Source organism: Tympanuchus pallidicinctus, unplaced genomic scaffold, assembly GCF_026119805.1.
Source record: "Tympanuchus pallidicinctus isolate F22 unplaced genomic scaffold, pur_lepc_1.0 scaffold3, whole genome shotgun sequence".
NCBI classification, from domain to species: Eukaryota; Metazoa; Chordata; class Aves; order Galliformes; family Phasianidae; genus Tympanuchus; species Tympanuchus pallidicinctus.
The window spans coordinates 75,497,603-75,519,325 of record NW_026294747.1 but is presented as its reverse complement, the minus strand read 5'-3'; the positions used below and the strand labels follow the sequence as shown (position 1 = coordinate 75,519,325).

General features: G+C 39.1%; 1 protein-coding gene across 4 annotated transcripts in view; it reads right to left on the bottom strand.

The window, feature by feature from the left end:
- The window catches only part of PRTFDC1 (phosphoribosyl transferase domain containing 1), a 44,883-nt gene extending 23,482 nt beyond the window's left edge, over nucleotides 1-21,401 (bottom strand). For 2 of the 4 annotated variants that reach the window (XM_052695319.1, XM_052695320.1), the window contains exons 1-3: nucleotides 21,150-21,401; nucleotides 16,458-16,564; nucleotides 13,384-13,567 (exon numbers count right to left, since the gene is read on the bottom strand). In XM_052695319.1, the coding sequence (XP_052551279.1) occupies nucleotides 13,384-13,567; nucleotides 16,458-16,564; nucleotides 21,150-21,209 (351 nt within the window). In that variant the 5' untranslated portion in view covers nucleotides 21,210-21,401. Of the gene's footprint in view, nucleotides 1-13,383; nucleotides 13,568-16,457; nucleotides 18,144-21,149 lie in introns of those variants that run through there. The other 2 variants (XM_052695318.1, XM_052695316.1) reach the window with 2 other exon arrangements.
- Nucleotides 21,402-21,723: the final 322 nt, after the last annotated feature.

Genomic DNA, 21,723 nt, shown 5'->3' with positions numbered 1-21,723 from the left:
AGACAGAATTACCCTGTCCCTAATTTAGGCATCTGAAAGTCAAAATCTATGAAACTCATCTTGGGCTCCCATCGTAATTACTGGAGGAAGCCAGATAGATCAAGGAAACCCTCTATTTCACCTCACGGGCAATCTACAGCAAATAATTCACACCTTGATGTCTAGTTGTCAGACATGTGAAGTTAGGTGAAATTAATCCCAGCTCAGTAGACTGAGATCAATATTTTCATCCCATAAACCTCACTGAGCATTCAGAAAAAAATTATTTTCAATCACATTCACTGCAGGCATATAAGAAGCAATGATCTTGACTACTTGCCACTACTAACATTCTGAACTCTCCACTTTGGATCTCTCACACAAACAATTAATGCAATTCTCTTGGTACTAACAGGATAATTTGCTTGTGTGTTTATTCAAAAGTTTCATTTTAACCACAGCAAAGTATATTTGAGGAGAGATATTAAAAGGTACAACCAGTCTAGGACTTCTCTTTGCATGTAAAAAAAAATAAATAGCAACCAAACTAGTCTTTGCAATTTTTTTTTTTCAAAAATATTATCTAGGATGATTAATAGGACTCTACAATCTAGATTTCCAAGATTATAAATATAAATTTACCCATAGTGTTTACCCACTGAATATCAAAAACAGTTGGATTTCATTTGTGTGGGGTTCATTATCTGGAAGAACAGAGTCTTAAAATGTCTCAATACAACAATAACTGGTGTTTGATACCAGAGAAAGGATAGCAGCTGGGCTGGATGTGTAGTAGTTCCTCTAAAGGCAATTGGAATAGCTACATTTTGATTGGCACTGAGGGAACAAGGTGGATGGCACTGAAGTCAAAGGGGAGATGACATTTGCCAGGGTAATGAATGATGATTATATGAATAAAATTCTTGGTACAAAAACTGATATTTTGAAACCTCACACGGACACAACTGACTTATGAAATAGAATTTCAGAGGCATGGCTGCGTGGAAGGCAACTGCTTAAACAGACCGCTGAAACTGAAATGGAAAATGACAGAAAACCCAAGCAGAACTATATATTTTGGCATAAAATTAACATATATTACAGATACGTTTTACAGTTAAGAAAAAAAATAGCACTCAGATGAGAACAGAAGCAAATATGACAAGAGTTTACTTCCCAGTTCACATCCATCAAAACTGAAGCCACAGAAGCAATGCCTCTCACATAACTTTAAATAGAAAATTATTACTTCTATGTGACTGAACAGAAGCTAACTGATTCATAAGAGAGCCAGACTTTCTCCATTCAGCAAATAGCAAAGTAGAAACTAATTGTAGGTATTTGCAGAATGTAGCTAGATATATCTGCAATTATAAATATTTCTGCTTTGGAATTATGTACTGTTCAATAATTATATCATCTTTTGCTACATGACCATGCTGTATCATTTCTGTCACAAACATAATAATTAACATGAATTTTTTGATGTTCCAGTTTGGATGCAGACATCCTAGCATAGAACTTGATTGCTTCGCAAGCTGCCTCTGAGAAGTGTACAACGTGTTGGTCTGAGAAGTGTCAGTATGATATCCACATCATCTATCAACGTATTTTGACTACTGAGTAAAGTCAAGCATTTAAACATATCAAGTACAAGCTATTAAATTATCTTCAATATATCATCACAAATAAGAAGATCAGTGGATTCATTATACACAAAGTACCATACTTAAAAGCAACATACACTTGAAATGATACTATTTTGGGTTTCTTTCTCTGAAGAATAACAGCTATGAACAAAGGACCTCAAATGCGTAGGTCAAAACATGAACTGTTTTCATGGTAGGAAACTAGGAGGACCATCTAATTAGCAACATTCAGAGAACAGCTAGTAAGTCCTGCTAAGCAGAAGGTTGTGCAAATGAATGGGAGTGATATGGATCATTCCTGGTAAAGACTGGAAAGCATACCTTCCCTTACCAAGAATCAAACGTGCACTGAAAGGTAGACTGCAACCTCCGGGGCACACCCGTATTCAAAACAATCCAGTGCCAAGTCACTGATAGATTTGTAGGAGCTGCCTTAAGTACCTTATAAACATAAAAAGGATGATGAACCAACTAGAATTACAGTAAACTGGCATACAATCACTGCTAGGCACCATTTGTTACACAGGAACAGTAAAGGTACATTTATATTTGAAGCACTGACAGCTTTGTACATCTCCATAAGCCTTGAAGTTGAGGACACAAAGCCTTCCTGACCTGCTTGTTAACTATACCACTAACAGTGCTGCACTGTCTCCTGTCTTACTGCCAGCATAACCTGAGATAGATAAACCCATACAAGTACAAATTTATAACCCGAGCTTCAGTTACTACAGCGTAAGACATACCTTTACATCTCTATGCTCCCATCTACAGTATGACTAATTTCACTTATTTCTCATTCTTTTTCCTCCGTGTTTTTATTCCTAAACAAAAAGCTCTATCACACAGATTTGGAAAAGCTTCAAATTTAGGCCTGTCTATCCAGTTCCAGGGAAGTCCAGAGCTCTGCAGTGAGAAAGTAGGCTGTGGACAGAGAAACATAAACAATGAACTTGTTTGCAGCAAGGAACTGCTCCTCACTAGCTGATGCAGTAGCACATGTATAAGATTCTTCCTTTCTATAAAAGCAAGGTAGATCCTTCAGCTTAACTTTCAGGATAACAGTAACTTATTAAACTTAAGAAATTGGACTGTTTATAATCATTTGCTCACACATTCAGTAATTTCTTGTATACCAGGACTCCTATAGGTTTTATGTTTTTAATCCAAAGAAGGTAAGGTATCTTGAAACAAGCATGATTTAGTACGTACTAAAAATTAATCTCTCATAGGAAAGGCTTCCATGGAGATCCTCTGATATCTACTAAAGCACAAACTGCCACTGAAGCTTTTCACCTCCTGGTCAAGGCATTTGGAACTGATCCTTCTTGTGTGTACTCTTAGACATTAGCAGAGATGGAGCTGACATACTAAGTAAATACAGATTACACCTGTAAATAAGAACATATTTGCTGGAGACAAATACTAAAAGATGTAAATTCTTTACAGTATGGTTTTGTGGGTGGGTTTTTATTTATACATATATAGATTTTTTATGCTGGATGCATGTGTTCAACACCATATTTCCATATATTACTAAGTTCTGTAGATATACAAAATTAAAAATATTCAAATATTTTCAAGTAAAAAAACAGTTCTAAACATCAAATCTAAAACTTACAGGAAAAAGAAGAATTCAGGAACCATGCTTGCCAGAACTGCCTTAATCCTTCTCAGGCACTCATTTAGGTCTGCCAAGTGGTATTACAGCCCACATGTAAGCCGACGGTCACAGCATGGCCGACTGGGGCTTCTTTTCTTCCTCAGTTCTCAGTAGACTGCTAGGAGCTAAAGATCGCAGGGAGACCTCTTGTTGCTGTGCCAAGGCAATGCAGACATAGAGGATATCAAGCAGGTTGTGGTCCACTATATTATCGTCAGCAAAAAGAAGATCATTGTTGGTTTAAGTCTATACTAAGTTGAGTATCTATCTTATACCTAATTACTGTTTATCATTACATACATGAGCATCACAGCAGCAAGACTAGGAGTCACATTTCCTAGTATTAGTATGCCAGCTGGGACACTACCAGATCCACAGGTACTGTCTTACCCCATGTTTCTAATTCTACTGAAAAGTAGCACAGAAAAGTAAACTAACAGCGAAAAAAAGTACAGCAAGTTTGTAGTTCTGCACTAAAAACACTGAGAGCTTCTGATAGGATGGGAGAAAACAGGTTTATCTAGACTATGCACAAAGTACCAACCTCCTGACCCTGACCATCAGCAGCTTCTAGGATTTGATGACAAAAGAAAGCTAGGAGAAAAACCTTCAAACCTGTCACATTGCAATGGGCTGAAACAACAGATAGACTAGTTTAAGCAAATTCTCAAGAAATAAAAAACTCAAATGTTTAATCCCTCTTAGCAATCTGAAGCCTAGTGTACAACTGACTATCACAATTACTTCAGCTCTGTAGTGCACTCTTTTATACCACTGCATTTAGTCCCTTAGCTAGTGACAACTTGGAAACTTCAGACAATACAAAACCTTCGTCAGTTTTCTTGAAAAGTTATTTTCTAGTATTTCTTCTCCATTTAAATATTCAAACTTATGTTTATCAAAGGAAGAGGGAAACCAATTTTGTATTTGTCACACTACTAAGCATTGAAGTAACACAGCACTTTTTGTTGTCATTATATTCCTTTACAGTAACCCTTTTGTTTTATGCCTTACAGCATCCCTGAGGTGTGGCACATCACACATGCTATGATCTGTTTTAAGAAACAGCATTTAAGAGATGACAGTAGAACAGAGTCATAGAATTCCTTGAGAAAATTAGAACCCTCAGGCATCTTTTAATTAATTTTGCCCCATTTCAGATCTTAAAAAAAACCACACACTAAATAGTATTATTAGCATCCAAATAAATGAATCAAGATGGTACTTTGCCAATGCATAAACATGGCAAGGTACTTTCAATCTTGCCAGATCTCATTTGTATAGCAGGATTAGCGACCATTGTGTTCTGGACCTTTCATATAGGGAAAAGCCTATCGCCCTGATACTGCAAAGCAGCCTGAAAATATGGTTTCTCCTATTGATGATAGATAGTATTGCTGCAGATGTCATTTAGCAGTACCTTGCTACATTTTTGGCAGAATACAGAACAAAATATTTTACTAAGACTTAATTTCAATTTTTTTAGGCTTTGTAGCAAACCACCGCTTTACAACCAATACTGCATCCAGGGGAACTTCAGAATCTAATTCTTCTAAAAGACAACCTCTTGAATGATCTTAAATGATATCCCTTGGTGCTTTGGATCTGTTCTCAAATCAAACAGTTTAAAAAACATCCACAGTCTCAAATGTCAAGATGTTCCAGAAGGCTGGATTGCTGAAATATACCAAAGATTCAGGCTCGTGAAGAAAATATATTAAAAAAGTTAAGAAAAATGAACTTCAGATTTAAAACTTCATTTTTTCACAGTAGCTGTACCCTCTGTGACATGGTGTAATCTAAAACTTTTTTTTTTTTTTTTTTCCAATTTAGGAAACATTTTTCAAAAGAAAAACATGACAGCTTATTAGAAAAACACTGCCCTTGGGGGAGACAAATTCCTCCAGAAAGATTAGAGAAAATCTCTCAAGGAGTTTGCATTAGATCTGAAGTCCAGCAGAACTGAGTATCGAACCCATATTATCTGAAAAGTATGTGCATGTATGTATTTTTTCAGTTAGAATTCCACAGCTAAAAAACACAAAGCAATACAAATGAAGGCAACAGCTAAGCAGGGAACAATGACTAAAAATGAAGTTTTTTGAGAAGGAAGGCAGCTGCTAGCGTTAATGTGTCTCAAAAATTCCTTAAAATAGTATTTTGATAGTGCTGGAGAGCTCAGCACAACCTTGCCTTCACAGCCACATCTGTTCCCATTCTGTCCCCATGGCAATCAGGCTGCTTCCTACTCAGCTCTCCCCCGGCTGATCTGTTTGGTTCGCCCAAATCTTTTATATGTGAATCACTCAAACACTTACTCATACTTTAAAAAAAATCCCTAAGAATTCAGATGGTGTTAACATATTTAAGTGGTGTGTAGGTGTATTATCTGATGCATGAAGTTACAGAGATCACCTTTCTATGAGCAAGTTTTACATTATAGATGAACTTGATAAATTGCCTTTATGATAGGTTTATAATGATCTTTGTTGAACTATGCCACAAATCAGTGCCTTAGATTATTACTAACACTTTGACCTGTAAGCAGCATCCAACAGGAAATGCTGTATGTTTTAATTAAAATCACTCAGAAACATTTTATTGCTTCTTACATTCAAGACAGCCTTGAGCAAGTGATGACTTTAAGCCCTCATATCTCAAAGCTCTGCAATCAGATTGAATGGAGCTGTGGATGCCTAGGAGAGCATCCACCTCCAGATCATGACACCGAGTCTTCGGATCACATTTTATTACGAATAGTAGGGCTTTTTCCATCTGGCCTTGGAGCACCAGGAAATGTAGGCTGGCTCTCTAAAAGCAATTAAGGTTGATTCTTGATAAAGGAGAGGTGGGGTCTGAGGCTCCATCTCCAGTATGGAGGATTCACAGGCTATGGACAGACCCATGCCTCCAGCTGGAGCGGTGCTGGCTATGCAACTTACTGCTCACCAGCTGTCCCAGCTGCTTGTAACTCCCTCTGGCAGGGGCTGCTGGGAGGCTGAGATGCTTGTGTGCAGCTGGTTCATTAGCAATGGACCTAGCTGGCTGGAGCAGTTTGGATGGGAAGCCTCTGGAAACCACTCTCACATGGGCTGAACTGTGCTCAGAACAAACCGAGCTGGCAAATGTGACTGGCACGAGGACACCACACCCAATGAAGAATAACAGGAGGCTGTCACTGCTCGAGTCAGTGCAGATGCAGTCAGGAAAAAAAAAAGGCCCATTTCCAGAGCTTATACAACAAACTAAGAACTATCCATACCTGGTCTGACACAGATGTACCTGGCATGAGCTTTTCTCAAAGCTGTCATCCTGTCACACTGCTAACACCAGTCACATTTTAACCAACTGGGCTGACATTCCTCGCATGATTTTTTTGTAATTATTCAGCCAGTTGCAAGAATGAGCTTTTGGAACAATTTCCACTACTAACACTTGTTCAGTTATTTCTCTGAAAAGACTGAGTGTCTCTGAGGCTGACACTTTGCAGTAAGACACTACTGCAACTCAAAGCAGTTTTTGTTTCCCTCAGGAAAATCTTTCTGTTTTTAAACAAATCTTAACACTGGGAAAATGAACATTTGGACAGAGATTGGAGGAGTTTCGAGGGCTGTGAATTCTAGCACTTTAAACATTCTCTCTGCACAAAATACGATCTGTTTCCACTGTTCCTCATCTTGTTAACAACTTCAGGTCTCATCGAGTTTCAGAAAATGATGAAATCCACCAGAAATCCAGAGACAGGTTTAGTGCCCGCTTAAGACTTGGTAGTATCTTCAGCTTGGATCTCTACAGGGCCTTTTACTCATTAGTTTTCACAAATCTGAACATTTCACAGAGCTTTTAGTCAAAAAGATTCTACTACTTGAGGATCCGAATATAATTTTATCTGTGGAAAAGTACATCAAGACAAGATCCCTCTGCTAATGCTTGCAATAGAATTCTAGTCCCAAGAATCCCATGTTTTGCTCACCCATATGGCAGACATCTATTTGGCAGCACTGTCTATCCTCACTAGAACACATTTCTCAGCACAACTACAACTTAAGGTCCATATCAGGAACACTGGTAGCTTCTGTGGACTAAAGACTTTTGTTGCCAGTTATCTTTTAAGATTTTTAATCTCTGTACAGGTGTTCAGTTTCAACAGGGCTGATCACCAGCTGCTCTCCTGAAAAAGGTTTAGAAAATTAATATTTTTTTAAGTGTTGTACACATACAACCATTTACCCATCAAATTGATCTTCTGCAGATAATATGGAGTTCAATCCTCTGGAAGTATTGCAAAATTTGGCCTTAAAGTTCAAAGGAATTCATTCTATCAGGTAGGCTCTAATTTCTAATTCTTCTGTACTTAACATCAAGGAAGATGAAATGATCATCAGCCAAACTGTGCTAATGAAGCAAAATCAAGGGAATTCAGAACTTATCCAAGAGAAAGCCTGTAACTAACTGCAAGAGCCGATGTGGGTTCCCTTTCATCTCAGAACACACGTTTTTCTCAGGAGATCATAAGCTGTGTTATGACAGCAGGTAGGTATGGAGATAAACAATCATCATAACACCGCTGAGGAGTTTGGGGATTGGTTGCAAATCATTAAATCCAAACAATGCACATAGTCGTTTCTTTTCTGTTGCTGCAGTAGTAAAATCACTAAGAAGTTACTTGCTTGTAAGTTGATCACAACTTAACATTTTAAGATCTAAATGTGAAGTTCACACTTAAAAAATAAGTTCTGTATAATAAAATTGTCTTGAATAGGAATAGGTGATTATGCAAAGAACGGATGTACATTGCACACAGTGGTTACAGTCTGATGTCTCACGCTGCTGTGCTTTTCAAAATCTAAGTATTTAATAATGGCATATGAAAAGTAAAGCTGTGTGGCAGAAAAATAAACTATTTTACTACATTTACTAACTAGCTTTCAGCTTACTCATTAAAAAATCCCAGTCTCCTTACTCCTACAGTAGAGCGGTTTAGCAAAACTATTTACTGAAATGGCCTCATATGGACAAAAACATTCAGATTTCTACTAAACAATGATTATTTTGTTGCTTGTTTTCAGAATTTTGCAGCAGGAATGGGCCCGTTTATGCCAAGATTAATAACCAACAGTTGTAAATATATTTCAAACAACTGGAGGCTGAAGAGGAAACAGATCATATCAATGGATTTGTTTGTGAACCGGCTTGAATGCAACCATTGTGCACGGATTACAATTCAAGGCCATTTTTCTCTATTAGTTATGTTCTGGAAACTATAAATAATGTACTAATTTTAAAGGATTGCATGAATTGGCTCAGTCCACAGAATCTTCTACAAGTTCCCTCCAAACTAGCAAACAACGATCCTTTGAAGTTCATTCATATTTTTTCAGGATGATTTTCAACAAAATCTTCCTGCTACTAGAAGATGGAAAATGCACTTCTAGAATCCACAGGCACTGCACAGAAAACAGATCAATATTCTGCAATAATCTTTGCTTGACATGGAATCTGTAACTATGGTATATCATCTGACTGTCACAATACATCTACTATCCTCTTTCAGAAGCGCACTATGCACATTCAAGATAACAGAGATGATTGGTCTGCTGTCATGTTAGACCACACGGGTATACCCAAAGAAATCACAGAAGTCTATAAGAAAATGATCAATCTCACTCCTAGTTTAGCTCAATATCCTTTTCATGGGAAAAGCTATGCCATCGAGATTCACTCATCCTGCTCCAGAACATGAAGTTTACTATCATACTAATTTAGTATCACATAATAATTCTAAGAATGAAATAGACAGCTAGGGAAAATAATATGGGAGAAAAAAAATTCAGAAGAACAAGTGCACACAAAGGGCACACTGGTCTGCCTTGGATGATATTTGCAAGCCCATCTTCCTTCTCTATTGCTTTTTATTCTTGACTTCAACTTTTCATGTATCTGAAAACTTTTTAAAATTTTCGTATGAAATGCAGAGCTCTGACTCCCTGTGCAGGAGTGATTACTTGGGAAGAAAATTCAGTACAGTGAAACTGAATCACAGAATCAGAGAATGCCTGGGTTGGAAGGGCTCCAAGGCTCATCAAGTTCCAACCACCCTGCCACAGGCTGGGCCACCAACCTCCAGATCTGGCACTAGAGCAGGCTGCTCAGGGCCCCATCCAACCTGGATGTTCCAGGAGCATCCACAACTTCTCACGGCAGCCTGTTCCAGCACCTCACCACTCTCTCTGTAAAGAACTTCTCCTTGATATGCAGCCTAAATCTTCCCTCCCTCAACTTAAAACCATTTCCTGTGTCCTATCGCTGTCTACCCTTGCAGAAGGTTGATTCCCCTTCTTTTTATAATCCCCTTTTAAATACTGGAAGGCTGCAATCTGGTCTCCTCACAGGCTTCTTTTCTCTAGGCTGAACAAACCCATCTCCCTCAGTCTGTATTCATGGGGGAGGTGCTCCAGCCAGATCATGGCTCTCCTCTGGACCCTTTCCAACAGCTCTGCATTATTCTTGTACTGGGGGCTCCAGACCTGAACACCCTTCTTCTGATGGAGCCCAGGATACCATTGGCCTTCTGAGCTGCAAGAGCACACTGCTGGCTCATGTTAAGTTTTTCATCCACCAGGACCCCCAGGTCCTTCTCCACAAAGCTACTCTCAAGGAGTTCTTCTGTACATGTATCTGGGATTACTCCAACCCAAGAGCAAAACCTTGCATTTTGCTTTGTTGAACCTCATTAGAATCACACGGGTCTACCTTTCAAGTTTGTCCAGGTCCCTCTGGATAGCATCCTTTCTTTCTAACGTGTCAATGGCACCACTCCGATTAGATTGTATTCTCCCACTCAAAAGTCCCTATTCATAGCTTATGCTATATTCAAATCCAGTCTCTTTGAATTTGATATCTAAGATGTTGCCAGATTCTATCAGTATTTCCATTGTTTTCCCTTAAAACTTTGCATGCAGCTTATCCATACCTGCATCATATTTCAGGAGAGGACTACTTTAGTATTTCTTTGCCTACCCACTGGACATATTGGTTCTCAAACCTTCAATTCCTGTAACTGAATGCACAGGTTGCAGCCTTGTCTGAAAGCATATTTTTACTTCCTATAGAAACTGAACTGTATTTTTCCATTTCCTTAGCTCACCGGAATGCTAAAATGATGCAGTATGGATAGCTAGGAAGTTTATATATGTGCACAGAAACTTAAAAGCTCAGATGTAGGTCAATAAAGAAAAAAATATCGGTCTACCTCAGATCTTAAGAACATAAACAGTATTTTTAAATACAGTTTCTTATGTTGGACTTCTGAAAATAACTATAAAATAATGAATTAACAGTGTTTTCCCATATTACTTTTATATAAACAAAAGTCAGTAAACTGACATGCCAATGAGATCCTGAAACAAGGCAATACTTGCATAACATGGGAATTTTTCTCATAAAAATAATCAGTCTTATGTACATATTTCAATACCTCCCAAATCAAATAAAACCATTCTGATTCTATAAGTACAAGCAGCCACTCATATTGCCAAAACCCAGAGAACTTAAATGTAATGTTTTTTAAAAAATCAATTCATTTGCATGAAGAAGTTTAATGATATTGTCACTGATGCCGACATCTGATTTTAGGTCACAATTGCAGCCCATTTGCACTACACAGTTAAATCAGGAACTCCCCAGTTTAAAGTATGACCTCTAAAAGTTGACTAACCTTTCAGTATTGAAGCAGGAATGAGACAATTCAAAAATCCCATGAATTTGAGCTGAAGTTAGTTGTTGGTTTTAAACAGCTGGAGGGGAGGGAAAAGGATACATATCTGAAAGAAGTACATTGAGAGCAGCAGGATTCCCTTTTGAGAGAAATAGAGAGCAGTTAGTAAAAGGAAGCAGAATAAATCGTATGAAAAGAACTATGTTTGTAAAATGAAAGAGGAATGAAAACAGAAAAAAATGAGTCAATATAATAAGTCTTTATAGAGAGCAGAACAGAAAAGGCAAAAGGAAGGAAATTAGCAGAACTGGTAGTGCTTCAAAACTTCACATAGTCTTACTTATAAAACTGTAATTATTAGAATCATGTTGAAGTGTAAATCATTGTGGGTATGCTGTTACAGAATAAACTGACATGAAGGCTTTGGTAGTCTCATATAAAGCTGCGAGGCAGAGTCATTCAAACTCATAACAGCTCCAATGTTCTGACCAGAGCTGTGTTGCACAGGGCTATGATCTGAAATTTCAGAGAAACTCCCCTTACCTGTAACTGAACTGGACCCAGCTGTAGTTCAAAACGCAAAGGACAGCAGGCAGTGGTACTTTTGTCAGCATTACAAGTACAGATCGCTCACTGAATGAACCCACAAACATTAACATCATTTTGAACTTACACCCCAGTATTGCTCAGCTTCTCAAGACAAGGCAGACATCAAGCACTGCTCCAAGGACAGTTCTGTTCCAATCAAGAATAGTTTCAGTCTGACATCTGATGGGAAGCTTTTATGAGAAATATTTATTTTCTAGAAATTAGATGCAATCAGTAGTTCTGGTGAAGGAGTTAACTTCCTGCTGAAGCACCCAAAATATCCAGCCATCAAATGCTAAGATAATCCAGAACTCAGCCTTGATGATTGCATCCTGTATGCCCAAATTTGTATTGCAGTTTCAGCTTTATATAGCATGCTGTTACTTTATTTCTTAAGTAATTATGTGAAGATTTCCAAACTTCTGTGGTATATGTCTCATGTCACCTAAGGATTATGGGTTAGCATTGCTAATAAGAGTTGACTTGTCACCCAAAAGAGATATATTAGAACTGTGGTATCTTCACACTGGATAAGAGAAAACTCAGTAGGAAAGCCATGGGCATTACCTATAATGTTAAAAAAACCCCACAAAACAGTTTAAATAATTGCATTATTCTCTAAGCAGTACTACTGAATTGCTGTCATTGCCATGCTGAAGAAAAATCTTTAATTTCTACATACCTTTGTATGAGACTAATCTAGTATTCTGATTTATTCTATAATACTGGTAAATAACTGGAAACTGTATTGTACAGTCTTTGTATTGCACATGTCCTTCACACACCTTACTAGTTCTTGAAACAGAAGCCCTAGGACCAAGTTCTAACCAAATGGAGACAAAAGGCACTCATACTCTTCTCTCCTATGATGGAAAAAAAAGGTTGGATTTGCAAAAATTAGGAAAAGCATATGGTTGTTGAGAGCAGAGCAAAATGCTCACCAATCAGCCTGTCTGTGGAAAGGACACAGAGATACTGCGGAAGCTCCTGAACTCAGCAAGTTCCATTTCAAAGAGAAATCATCCCATCATTCGGTATACTTCCTCAGACATTTCTAGGACAACTTCTAGAAATGCTCCCTCGCTATGGGTGTGAACAAGAAGTACGATGTGGAATATAAATATGTACAGCTTATGCAAACAGAAATTGTAATCACACACTCCAAAAAGACGCAGGCCATCTCATTATCGTTGCCCCACAGAAACAAATGAATCATTACTGCAGAACTTCTTCAGAAGATAACAGGAGGACTTTGAGCCTGCCTCAGCACTGCATTTGGTTCAACATCTTATTTAATTTTCTTATAAAGCACTATCATCATCTAGTGGTATATTTTGCTTCCATGTAAACTGCATGTTTTCAGGAACAAAGCACTTCATTTACTTAGCATTGAATATGGCAGAGATTTATTTCCTTGAAGTTGTGCCAAACTGTGGAGGGATACAAGGAATGTAAAGAGAAGTAACATGAAATAACAACAAAACTGTTGAGGATTTCGAGAGCAAACAACATGTAGACATTCCACAAGATGAGAACTTCAATAATTTTATGTCCAAAAGTGATGACAGGCTAAATAAAAAATACAGCTTGAGGATGCTTCATACTATCACTCACACTATTCAGAAAGTATACAGGGTTGTGAACAAATATTTTGGGGAAAAAAAAAATCACAGAAAAATATTTTGAAACAAAAAGATTTTTCAAAGCTTTTTTCTTATAATTAAAAAGGTACCACAATTGTGAGAGTCCACTATTTATTATGAACACACAACTGGATGTTGACTTACGTGGTAACTTTTCAGTCTAACAAAATCGACTTTCATGGAGATGAATCTTTCTGAATTTCTGCTGAGATTTTTGATGTGCTCCACAAGGTCAGCGCAGAACTTGTAGCCACCTTTGAGAACACAGAGAACCACAATATCATTGTCTCCAATGTCTTGCATAATATCCTTAGCCAGTCGTTCTGTCCTGGGGCAAAAAAAAAAAAAAAGAAAAAAAGATGAAATAATGTTAGGTGTGCGTTCCCTAAGTTTATGGTATGCTTTCTTATGGTTACAAGGAAATAGAATCATAAAAATATTGCATGGCCCACAGTCTGCTTCAGCACCTTGACTTGGTTTGAGTGGGACTGAACAACAGGCAGATATGCAGGCTGGATGCAAGACGCAAAGGATGTGAATCAAGCTGGATATGTTTAAATTTATTAATCTCCTAATTATATAAAACGAGTAGCACATCTCACTGTGTGCTGAATTCACAAGCACTTCAGAGACTTCAGAGTAACAGGTGAAACACTGCATTCAGTTTTGTCATGGAGGAAACTTCAATATAAATTATTTCTGTAAAACGACATACCTGATTATTTTATTTGCTACCTGAGAACACTAAATCAAATGAAAGAGAGGGAGGAGAATTATTAAAAAATATTTCAAACTGACAGGCTTTGGAGAATGCTACAAGTACAGTTTTAATAAGAATATAAGCAAGTACTATAAAGACATATCTCATCAATAAAAATTTTATGTAGAGTGCAGTGTAAGTGCCTTGTTCTCGGTCACACACATGAGAATAATCAAGGTTATGTTCTGATTAACCTGCAGTTGCAGGGTCTTCTCTTCAGTTATTCTGCATTGCAAACACAATGTGGCAGATTGAAACCAAAAGACACAACATTTCTGCCACTAGTACAGAACAGAACTAGTACAGAATTTTTCAAGATGAAAACAATAAACTTGAATGTTCATCTCAAATAGTTTTCATTTCTAAAGAACAAGGTAGAGAGTATTTTAGATCTAAAACAAATACCTGGTCACTGCTAGAGGTAAAACTCAGATCAACAGAAAACTGAAAATGCCATTTAATGTTCTGAGCAAGAACAACTCAGTGCATTGTTTTCTGTAGAAGCTTTTTTTCTGGAAAGTTTTTTGATAAGTCTCTGGATTAGATTAGTAGATTCAATAATACATTTCTTGGCAATACGTAATTTATCAATAGATAAATCCCATAATTTATCCTGCATCTTTCATGATCATACTTTTTTCTCTACCTGCAATAGAAATGTGTTTGCCCCTATATGTACATATACATTGAACTTGAGTGAAATCTACACATATGCATGTACCAGCGAAGAACAGACACTAAACTGAAGCTAACAGACTAGTTATGAGCCAGCATGACATGTTTTCACATCTTTGTAATGCTCAAGAAAATTATGTAAAGCAATAATTCATATTTTTAGATTCAGAAAACAGACATATTGTGAGATTATCTTGTTAGATCTTAAACATGTAATTCTTTTTATTGAAGTACAGACCAAGATTAGTAAAAGTTTTTCACTTATTTTTTCATTAAAAAAGTCTTTTGTCATCTCTTATCAAGTCTGAGAGTTATGGGGAAAACTTTTTATTCAGAAGAACCATTTTTCTGATGATATTTATTTATATTATTTCTTAGATTGTCTTAGGAAATGAAATTTACAAAAATTCCAAAGACCTGTTAGTATTTTAAATGAGTATGAACTCCAGAGCAGACAAAAATGTACTCAGTAAAAAGACGCCAGTTTTTAAACCTACATACAGAGAAACAAGAAAATTTTCTCAAGTGCTGAGCCTTCTTCCTACAGGAAAATTTTGCATGGTCACAATATATTCAATTCTGTTTTCTTGTCCATCAGAACAGAATGAGCCTTTTCTGGAAGAGTACAAAAATACAGTGGAATTCATTTTGCTGGAGTACAAAAACACCAAATACCACTGTTACTTCAGACAAATTTATAGTGAATCCCATGAGAAATAAAGTAGTAACATATTTATTTAAAAAGATGAATCAAGAGTCAGTTGGCCTTACACAAAAAAAGACAAAAAAGTCAACACAATGGTAGCTGAAAAGGTGATGAAAGAGAGCTTGTGTTTGAAACAAATATAGGAGTTATTACTCTTCCTTAAGATGAATGTTTACAACCTTCTTTCAAGGAGTTCCAACAATTTTAATACTTGCAACTGGCTGTTTAAATGCGGAAGGTAGAAAGCTGCAGATTAAAAATCTCCCATGAAATCCATTCAGACTGGTTGGACTAGATGATCTAATCAGTCTTTTCCAATCTAAATGATTCCATGATTCTATGCTCCCAGTACTTTCTTAAAAACTACCATTTTTCATTTTGTAATTTTTGAAAAGATTTTTAACAGCATATCAAATTAACAACTGAGTATCAACACTGAGTTGGACTACCACAAATATCAAAGCAACTTAGCTGCATGCACTGAGAGCATACAGGAACTATTACTAGGAGATATGATGGTTGATGAAGCCTAGGCAGGCTGGCTCTCTACACAGCTTAAATGACAGAAGTCAATGGTGCAGTCTGGAACAATCGGGTTAGTCTACATTAATGATTTCTATCAGGGAATTCTCAAAATTGTACTCAATTAAAGATTTTTTTCTCTCTTTTTATGTAAAAAACATGCTAAAGGATGCAAGAGAAACATTCAAGTATTACTATGTGCAGAACTTTGTATTTGTCCTTCCTGTGTCTGTTCATCCCTCCTGTACACTGGCACTTCAGCACCAGTGTCTCTATATGATCACATTCTCTTTTTTGTGGGAATCCTGTACCATTCAGTGTCCAAATCAGAAGCTACGTGAAACAAATTACACAATGAGTTGCAAGAGACAGCAAGTCTATCATTTCTTAACTGTCAAGCAGTATTTTTACATCCCAAATTAAAGAAATAAATGTATAATACAACATATTAGGACAAATGTTATATATACACTGCCTGCAGATAACACGGATAACAAAAAAGAATTCTAATACTGACCAAAGTATTTATTTAATAACAAAAAAAGCCACACATACCTGTCAACAATAATGCCATGCGGAATAAGCACGTATTCCAAATCTCCATAGTAGTGCTGTGGATAAGTGAACAAATCCAGACTGTATCCAGGCCAATCATCTGAAATCTGAATATTAAATAATACTGTTAGGAATACCCAATGGTGTTTGACAGTATATAACTGATATAAACTCATTCGTTTAATACACTGGACTGAAATAATAGAATGACACACACTCTTCCATATATGCTGACACGTAAAAAATAAGCTTCAAAATTATGTAATCAGAAATTATTATTTCATTTTTTCTACTCATTACTTTGCTTTTGTATACCTCAGAAATTAAGTGTTAGTCAGGTTTTTGTTTTGTTTTGTTTTTCCAAAGAACATGGGAAAATTCACTTGAGTTACAGTTAGATATAGAGGGGAAATAATACTGAACTAGAGCAAGTCTAAGTTTCTTACTACTTGCAAACCGGAAATACAAATGTAAGATTTCCAGAAAGAAAGGACTCTGCAAAGGCAGATTCAGACAGTGGGCTTGGAAGTTATAAAATCATAAATTAAAAGCATGAATTCTGCTTTAGAGGTAGTGTAAAGCCACATATTCTATAGACAGAGCAGTACATATAGTAAATTATGTGCTTCATGGACTGTATTCATAAAAATCAGTGAAAGACTGTCTTGCCAAAAGCAAGGTTCCTAATTTAAGTAAGTCATCAAAGATAAACTTTTACCAAGAGTTCATGTGTCACCTCAGTATCAGCTAGTCTGTAAACTCACACATTTACAGCAAAAAGTATTTTAAGATTTAATACACATTAGCTTCATAACTGTCAGAGTACAACAACTATGAGAATACAATGGTAGTAGAGATTATATAAGGCAAAAATCAGCCAGGCAAAGTTATCAGTAGATTCCTAAGAGAAAAAAGATGCTACAACTCCTCACCAACAATTTTCACAATACAGTTCTGTATGAAAAACAAGACCTGCAAGTTAAAAATCTTTCTTGGAATCATAATTAAATTTTGCTTTAGTATTGGTACATAGATTCCAGTCTGTACAGATATGTGTAGAGACTGGGAGAAGAACCCATAGAGAGCAGCTCAGAGAAGGACTCGGGGATTCTGGTGGATGAAAAGCCAGATATGAGCCAGCAGTGTGGAAGGCCAACAGTATCCTGGACGACATCAAAAGAGGGGTGGCCATTAGGGTGAGGGAGGTGACTGTCCCCCTCTACTCTGCCCTTCTGGGGCCCCATCAGTAGTACAGCAACCAGGTCAGGGACTCCAAGCACAAGAAAGATCTGAAACTGTTAGAGAGGTTCAGAGGAGGGCCATGAAGATGATCAGAGTGCTGAAGCGCCTCTCCTATGAAGAAAGACTGAGGGAGTTAGGCTTGTTCAACTCGGAGAAGGCTCAGGGAAACTGTACAGTGGCCATCCAGTACATAAAGGGAGCTTATAAGAAGGATGGAAACTGAAAATTTACATGGACAGGTAGTGATAGGACAAGGGGGATTGGTTTTAAACAAAAAGAGGGGGGATTTAGATTAGATATTAGGAAGATATTCTTTACTCAGAGGGCAGTGAGGCACTGGAACGCCCAGAATGCCCAGAGGAGCTGCGGATGCCCCATCCCTGAGATGCTCAAGGCTGAGTTGGATGGAGCCCTGGACAGTAGGATCTGGTGGATGTCAATCTTGCCCACAGCAGGGAGTTGGAACTAGAAGGGATTCAAGGTCCCTTCCAACCCAAGCCCATGACTTCTAAATGCCGGTCTCTGAAACTAACCTCTACTTACAATTTCATCCAGTAGAGCAACAAACCATGACACTAAGATACCTAGGCTAACATGGCATACTTGTTTCTGAGCTGTTCCTCCACATCTGTAATCTTGTTGAAGTTACCTGCAGTGCTGTGTAGTGCTGCATGATAACAGTGCTACATCTCACAGATTTTTGGTTGGTTGGGTTCTATTCCACATCCGTGGGCAACTACAGACACCCATACCATCAGGTGTTCTTAGCTCTGCACAATAGTTTCTGTATTAAAAAATAATAATAATAATAATAAAAAAAAAACCAAACCAAACCAAACCAAAAAGCTTTGTTGGCAACTAGTATGCATGCGCATAAAGTGCATGACTCAGAGATCACTGGAATCAATGAAAGCTTTTCCTGACTTACACAAGCCTTGAGACTACACATAGGAAAAAAGTTATTTAGTTATGTTCCTCGTTTCCACAGAAACAGGAGAGTATAAATATACTCCTCAGCAAGAATTTTAATGAGGCAAATCTTGCTTCAAAAACATTGCCGCTGAAGGCCTGGGAAGCCTATTTTCCTGTCTTCCTTCTCAGGGCATAGAGGTGGCTGACACTTACTTAAATATTTTGTAGCAATGAACTGTCTGGCACAGTCCTGCGCAGAAGCACTTTAACATAAAAGGAAACAATTTCATGTAGTGATTTGAATTACGTAAGAGCTATAAGCTCTCACAAAAAAATTCCAATATCAATTCTTTAAGTCAGTTTCACTTCTTTACACATCTTTCTCATCAAATTATATGTTTCTAAACATGGTGCACATCACACGAAATGAATTGAAACTGCTTCAGAATTCATACAAATAGACATCTCTTACTCAAGTTAGAAACTATCCTTTCTGAAACAGCATCAGTATGAGACCTTTATGCTTTTATCTATCCTTCCAGTTCTCAGGAATAAAAAACTAGAATAAAGAAGTTCTTTACAACTGTCCACTGGCTTTTGGCAAATAAAATTAAATTCATAGGTACTTTCTAATTAATTGCTTTGTAATATAATAAGTCCATTCCATAGTCTACTTTCTTTTAGACTGACATTTCCCAACAATATGCCTTAGAAAATCTGATTTATCCCAAAGCTAATCAGAGTGTTATGCTGTAGGACAATTTTCAGGTAACTGCCAATTTTGATGAGCATTTTGCTTGTGAACTGTGTGATTACCCTCAGTAGCAAAAAAAAAAAAAAAAAAAAAAAAAAAAAAAAAAAAATAAGTAAATCTCAAATTAAATTCAACTTCCATTCCATAGAGTCTCAGCCTCATTAAGGTTGGAAAAGACCACTGAGATTATCTAGTCTAACCATCAAACCATCTCCACCATGCACACCGAGCCACGTCCCTCAGTGCCACATCTACACAGTTCTTGAACACCACCAGGGACAGTGACTCCACCACCTTCCTGGGCAGCCTGTGCCAATGCACTATCACTGTTTCTGAGAATAAATTTTTCCTAACATCCAACCTGAACCTCCCCTGGCACAGCTTGAGGCTATTCCCTCTCATCTTATCTCTGTTACTTGGGAGAAGAGATCAACCCCCACCTCAGCACAGCCTCCTTTCAGGCAGTTGTAGAGAGCTGCAAGGTCTCCCCTTGTGCCTCTCCAGATCAAACAACCCATATCCCTCAGCCACTCCCCATAAGGCTTGTGCTCCAGATCCCTCACCAGCTGTGTTGCCCTTCTCTGGACACACTGGGGACTCAATATCTTTCCTATGGTAAGAAGCCCAAAACCAAATACAGTGCTCAAAGTGCAACGAGTATTTCCAGCTTTAATCCTTGAAAAACCTAAGGAAAATTTTTGATTGTTTTGACCAGATAAATAAACATAGATACTAATTATATTGGTACACAAATGTGTTTAAAAAAACCCACAGTGAAAGAAGCAGCTATTTCTTAAGTTCATGTTCCGCATGTTCAAGCAGCCCAGGAAAAATTTCTTGGTGAGTCTTCACAAAGCTGATCGAATGTACACAAATAAGAATACAAAAACACATGGCAAGATCTGAAAGACTTCCTTTGAGACAGAAAAGAGAAAACGGAGAAATCCTACTGAACTACTTTCGGAGGAACACTGCTGGCTTTGTTGTCCAACCAAGTGGGCACACAAGGGGCTTAGCACAGCTCTTCCCTTAAAGTAACAAAGGCCTGGGTTCTGCTTTGGTACGAAATAAGACAGCTGAGCACCAAGCAAAATCCGTGTTTTGTAAATGCAAATCCTTCTCCCGGTAGTTTTTGGAAGGGTACCAAGCAAAAGACACAAAGTCAGTGCAGCGAGGAACATACATCTCTGCCGTAGCACTCTCTCGCACATTACGACAGGCACTGACCATGGCAGAGACCACCGGGAGAAGGCAGCGGCCGCAGCTCAGCCCAGGCGCAGCGGCGGTCAGGGTGCGAGCGCCGAGCCGCCGCCGCGGGAACATGAGAGCGTTCCCAGCGGGGTGCCAGCGATACCGCGCAACTCCGTGTCTGTTTCATAGGATAAATTCACTTGCGCCATGGAACAACGAGCACATTCCTTCACTTCTGCGTCATTCATTCATTCCCACTGCGCTCAAGCGCCTTTCTGAGGTGCTCGCTTCCTCCCGCCACGCAAGGGCGCGGAGCAACGTGACGGTGCTTCCCCACGGGCCCGCACCGCGCCAAGGCAGCCCGGCATCGCGGCGGGGGCCGGAGCGGCTCTATGGACACCTCGAGCTCCATTAATCAATACGTTCTGTCAAAGCCACGGCACGAAGCGGGGCTCGGAGCCGGGGCAGGGCCGGGAGCGAAGCAGGGGACCGGCCGGGCCGAGCGCAGAGCGGGCGGGAAGGAAGGAAGGGGCGGCGGGGAAGCGGGAGGGGTCCCGAGCGGCCGGGCCGGGCCGGGCGCCGCTTGCATTTACCACAACGCCGCGGCCTCCGCCTCCCCGCGCCGCCGCGCCGCTCCCGCCGTGCCCGGCCATCTTCCTCCGAGCCCGCCCGAGGGGCTGCGGCGGGGCGGAGTCGAGCAGGGCCGGGCCGTCCGGTGCCCCCGGCCCCCGGCGGGAGGTGGGCGGCAGAGGGAACGGCTGGGAGCCAGGCTGAGGGGCGAGCCCCGGTGTAGGCCGCGGAACTGGGGGTGTGCGTCCCGATCAGCGGCTTTCGGAGAGGAAGTACCGTGATGCACGCGTTAAAATGTGTGCCGTTCCGAGAGAGGAAACGGCGGCGCGTGCAGAGCTTTGTCTATAAAAGGCGGTTGGAGATGGAAGGCGCCTGGAACTGTCTGAAGCTTGAGAAGGGCAGCGCTGCCGGCGGGCTGGGCAGGAGCGAGGCACCGTGCTGGAGATGTGGGTGCAGCCTCATAAGGGGCCCGGGCCGAAGGAGCGAGGTGGATAAGATTAAAGCGGTGTGGCTTAAACGGACGGTTTAACAGGTTTGCACTTACACTCTAGAGAAGGAGAAAAACGAACAAAAAAAAACCCTGTCAGGGATTTTACT